This window comes from Gavialis gangeticus, unplaced genomic scaffold, assembly GCF_001723915.1.
Source record: "Gavialis gangeticus isolate Ggan-Ray unplaced genomic scaffold, GavGan_comp1, whole genome shotgun sequence".
NCBI classification, from domain to species: domain Eukaryota; kingdom Metazoa; phylum Chordata; order Crocodylia; family Gavialidae; genus Gavialis; species Gavialis gangeticus.
In genome coordinates, this window is record NW_017729015.1 from 18,968,483 (window position 1) to 18,973,579 (window position 5,097).

Here is a 5,097-nt window from a genome sequence, read left to right on the forward strand (position 1 = left end):
AAAACAAAGATGAAAAACCTAAGTACAGTAGGTAGAGGAAAAACAAACCAAAAAAAGAAGGGAAAAAACCCCCAAGCAACAAAAATCCCCCTCAAACAAACGGCGAAGCGGAGACAGCAGGGCTCTGGTACCTCCAAGGCGCGGGCAGAGGGACGGGGCCAAGTCCTCCTCGGCCTCCGCAAGGTCTTCGGTTGAGTTCTCAGAGTCGATTGATTCACGGGGGAAAAGCAACCATGCCCCCCAAAGAGCCCGGCCCCCCCCACCGCTGTCCCCCGCCGCGCGCCGGCGTCCCGTGCCCCCTGGCGCTGGCGGGCGGAGGTGGCTGTCCGATTGTCTTTCTGCTGGAGTCCGTGGGGTGGAAGGTGGGTGGGGTGAGGAGGGAAGACACGGCCTGCTCCGAAAATCACAGCCATGTCGATCGTAGCACGAGTTTGTATTTTTATTATTATTTAAAAAAAAAAAAAAAAAGCAAAAAAACTCCGGGTTTCCTCTCGCTTCCTTTGCTCTTCTTTGATTTTTTAAAATTTTTTTTATTTATTTTTAATTTTTAAAATTTTTTTTTCCTCTTTTTTTTTAGAAAACAAACAAAGAGTTCTCGGTCTCCTTTAAATACAGAACTTGAAAAGTGTTCCAGAAAAAGTGCTGGCTAAATTAGCTCTAGAAGAGAAGGACAGAAAAGGCCAGGGTGAGAAGGGGCCCAGCGGGCGCTAACATGTGGTCTGCGCCGCAACGACCACCGGTTCCCACGTGCCAGGGTCCCACTGACCCACGGAGACTTGGAGGGAGCCGGTCCCTGCCTCGGAGGATCAGGGATCACTGGCATGAAGCTCTCTCCCCCCCGCTGGGGTGCATGGGAAGCCTTGTGATCAGAGCTGCGTCACGGGGCCTTCGCGTGACCAGGCGGGTGACACGAAAAGCTCCCACTTTTGCTGTACAGATGTCTTCACCGCCTTCTGCACCTGGGAGAAGGACAAGCTCCCCCGATCCTGCCCGCTCGCATGCCCGGAGCGGACCCTGCATGCCTCCCCCAGGCCAGGAGCCCACGGCAGAGCTGAGAACTGAACCCAGCTGGGCAGGGAGCCTCAACCCCAGTTCCCCTGCGCCTGCGGGGACCTGTCCCATTAGAAGATGCAGGTCTGACGTTGCCCAACCTAGAAGCAGCTGCACAAGACCCCAGAGCTAGCAACGGCCCGTGAGACTGGTGTCCTTCCCAACAGCCCGGGGGCTGGGATTTCTCACGGTTGATACCCCCACCGCAGATAGGCTTGGAGCTGCCCCAAAGAGCTGATGCGCCCAGGGGCAGGGCAAGAGGGGACCAGCCTGGCTCCGACCCCTGCGCTCAGACGTGAGGCTGGAAACAGCAGTGACAGCTGCCAGCATGGGCACAGCTACCCACCTCCCTGGGCCTGCCCTGAGCCCCGGGTCTCCCATGCCGCCCGCGGCACCTACCCTGTAACAAAACCTCGTTGTCCGGTTGGCACTTCAGATGACACTACAAGGAGGTGACCGTAAAAGTGTCCTCGGGGTGCTGCTCGACCATAGGCCCCAGAAACCCGCTCTTCTGGGCGGAGGCCATGCCTGGGTGGCCCTGGGGCGGAAAGCTGGGGTACCTGTAGTTGTCCTGCAGCTGCAGCATAGAGTCTCTTGGGACTGGGGAGATATTCAAGTCATTCATCAAGGGGCAGGCGTAGGCCCCTCGGTGGTGGGCCCTGGCCATCTCGAGGGTCTCCTTCTCGCCCTTGGAGGCGGCGGCGGTGCTGGAGCTGGTCAGGTGGGGGTTGAGGCAGGAGGGGTCCGTTCTCCCCATGAAGTCCACCAGCATGCTGGCCCCTGTCTTGTTGTCGTAGGGCGGGCTGCGGGTGCTGGAGTTGGGAGAGTACCAGTAGCTGGGATTTTTGCAGCTGGGGGAATCATAGTGGGGCTGAGGCATGGGTAGGTCCCGGCAAGCCATGTGCGCGGCGGCATGAGGCAGGCCGCTGCCCGCCATGCCGTGCTTGAGGGAGTCGCAGGCCGGCAGCTTGCGGAGGTCACCCGGCCGCAGGTCGTCCTTGAAGGCCAGGGTCGGGGAGCAGTTGGGCGAGAAGGCTTTCTGCAAGCTGGCGTCGAATACCGTCTGCGGGGCCGGGGCCGCCAGCTGGTGCGGCAGGGTGGGGAAGTGTTTGCTCTCCAGGTCCGTCTGGCCGAGGCCAGGCGAGTCGCTCTGGAAGCCTTGCACAAAGGTCCCGTCGGACGGGGTGGAGGGGTTCATGGAGTAGGGCCCGGCAAAGTCGCACGGGTCTCTCTCGCTGACGCTGAAGCCCCGGGACTGGGAGGGGAGGGGGGACATGCTGCTGTCGCCGCTGTAGTAGTCCAGCCCCAGGTCCGTGCTGTCCTGGAAGAGCGGGTTCACCGCCTGGGATTTGGAGGGGAACTTGGCCTTCCCTGTCCCCCTCTCCTTCTTGGAGGCGCAGGCCCCTCGGGACCCGCGGGGCTGCCGGGGTCCCGTGTTCCTCTTGGAGGGGTACACGGAGGAGGAGGAGGAAGAGGAGGAGAAGTTCAGGTGAGAGGTGTCGAACATGTCCACTTTCTTCCGCCTCCCCCGGCCGGGCTTGGAGCTGCTCTGGAACAGGACGCTCTGGTTCCAGTTGTAACCCGGGGCCGACGAGGCCTCGTTCCAGTCCATCATGAGCTTCTCCAGGCTGGACAGGCTGGACTGGCCCTCGCTGGACGAGGCCTCGCTGTTGGCCCGCCGGTAGCCGGCCGGCTGGTTGAACTGGGTGCTGTCGGAGGAGGACTCGGAAAAGGTCTCCGAGACCGTCTGCTGCTTGGCCTTCTGGGGCGTGTAGTTGGAGATGTCCAGGATGACGTTGGGCTCGTTGATGTGGCAGTCGAAGCCCGGGTTGTAGAGCTGGCTGAAGGCCTCGGCGTTCCAGTCCAGCGCGCCGTAGCCCTGCCGGAAGTTCCACTGGGACGCGCCGGGGAACTGCCGGCAGTTCTCGGGCGACGGCTGGAAGGAGATGGAGCCTTTGGGCACCATGTAGCCGCCGGGGGACACGGTGCTGGCCCGGCTGTCGCACCGCAGCGGCGTGTGCGCGGAGCTGGAGAACTGGCCCCCCTCGGAGCTGTTGAAGAAGGCGGCTTTGTTGAGGGGCAGGTTGGGCCCCGCCGTCTGCTGGGTGTAGCCGGCGCTGTGGGCGCTGCTGGGGGAGGACGGCAGGCTGCTGCCGCTGCCGTAGGCGAAGCTGCAGTCCTTGTTGTTGGGGCAGTCCTGGGTGGCGGCGTATGGCTTGGCCGGCTGGAACACGCTGGAGGGCGTCACGCTCTGCCCGGAGCCGAAGCTGCCGTACTGCGCGTAGCTGGGTGCCGCGCCGGCGGCGGGGTGCGCGGTGGGCGACCGCGAGACAGTGGAGGGCGGCACCAGCTTCTGGAAGGCGTCGGCACCGCGGCACTCGGAGGCGGCCTGAGACACCGCGTAGGCGGCCGCTCGCCCGTGGGAGAAAGCCGGGCGGCTCTGCATCACCGAGTGGAAGGGCGCCTCCGTGGTGGGGGCGGCCGCTACCTTGCCGCCGCGGCCTGCGTAGGATGCCAGCCCGCGCTGGCTGGGCATGGTGTTGGGGGGCGCGGTGTAGGCCGCCGAGGACTTGCGGGACTCTGAGCGCGAGGCTGACAGGGCGAAGTCCAGCAGGTCCGAGGAGTCGTCCGAGTCCAGCAGGGAGCGGAAGTAGCCGGTGAAGAGGTTGTGCCGCTCCTGGCTGACCTCAGCCTGGGAGGATGTCGTGCTCCCGCCGTAGAAGCCGGCCCGGCTGGAGGAGCCGGACTCCAGCGCCGAGGAGGCGAAAGCCCTGGGCTCTGCGCCCTGGAAGCTGCAGTTGCGGCTGGCCTGGCTGGCAGGGTGGCCGTGGTGAGGGGCCCAGGGGCTGCCCTTGTCCCCGGCCCACTCGGAGGTGCTGTCGCTGAAGCTCTGCCCGGGGTTCTGCTCCGGGAAGAGTGCCCCGTTCTTGCGGGAGCGCCTCTTGCGCTTGGGCTTGCCCACGGGGTCAGGCTCGGGCCGGCCCCTCTTGCGGGGGTGGACGACGTCGGCGTGCAGGGCCGCGGCCGGCTTCTTCTTCTTCCCGATTCCCTCGAAGAAGTCGCTGAAGGAGCAGCGGGAGGTGCGGGCACCGTGGCCCCCTCCTCGCCCGCCGCACCCACCCCCTTTGCCCCCGCGCCGGCGGAAGCCCTGCACCCGGTGCAGGAACTGGGAGATGCTCTGGGTGTCGGGTGCCTGGTGGATGGACTCGGGCTCGCTGGGGGTCCAGCAGCGTGGTGGGGAGCAGCGCCCAGCACACTGGCTCTGCCGGTTCAGGAAGGCCAGCTTGGCCAGGACGTCCGAGTAGTCGGCCTTGCTGTCGTTGGTGTCTGCGATGTAGGAGGGCTGTGGCGAGGCCAGCTTCTGCTTCCTCCTCCTCCTCTTCTTCACCTCTGGCGCAGGCTCCTTGGGCTTGCCCTGGCCCAGCATCAGGTTCTTGGGTGGCCGGCCCCTCTTGCGCTTCAGGATGATAGGCATCTCGCCTGGCGGGAAGACCACCACCACGTTGCGCCCGTTATTCTTCATCTTCAGCAGTGGTGTCGGCTCTAACGAGCTGCTGGCCGCCATCTCCTTGCCCTCCAGGTTCAAGTTGCTGCTGAGCGACGATACCTTGTAGGTGGTCTTGTTCCTCCGCCCCAGGGACACAGGGATCTTGGCCATCTTCACCACCATCTTGCGCACCCCGCGGCACTTGCCCTTCTTGGAGGGCAGAGGTGCCTTCTGGCTGTCGTCTGGCTCCGGCACGGTGGGGACGGGGGCCGCGGGCAGCGGGGGCAGGCTGGGCTCAGCCAGCCCGGCCGCCACCTCCACCGGCACGGCCAGGGGCAGCACACGGGTCTCAGCAGAGATGTCCAGGCGCCGCCCCCGCCCAGCCCGCCGGCGGCGACAGAGGATCTTTGGTTTGTCTGTTCTGCGCAGCGCGTACTTGCGGTGGTCGTCCCCGCAGCGCCCCGCACCCCGCCCCGAGCAGCCGCCCCGCCGGCCCACCGCGCCCAGGGGGCACCTCCCGAGGTGGGGCGGGAAGGCGGGTGAGCCCAGGGGCTCGGCCG

The 5,097-nt window shown here is 65.0% G+C and overlaps 1 protein-coding gene across 1 annotated transcript in view; it reads right to left on the bottom strand.

Moving 5' to 3' along the window:
• Positions 1–436: 436 nt before the first annotated feature.
• AHDC1 (AT-hook DNA binding motif containing 1) overlaps positions 437–5,097 on the bottom strand; it is a 9,851-nt gene continuing 5,190 nt past the window's right edge. The window contains exons 4-5 of the mRNA XM_019512088.1: positions 1,450–5,089; positions 437–657 (exon numbers count right to left, since the gene is read on the bottom strand). Of these exons, the coding sequence (XP_019367633.1) occupies positions 1,493–5,089 (3,597 nt within the window). The 3' untranslated portion in view covers positions 437–657; positions 1,450–1,492. The remainder of the gene's footprint in view (positions 658–1,449; positions 5,090–5,097) is intronic.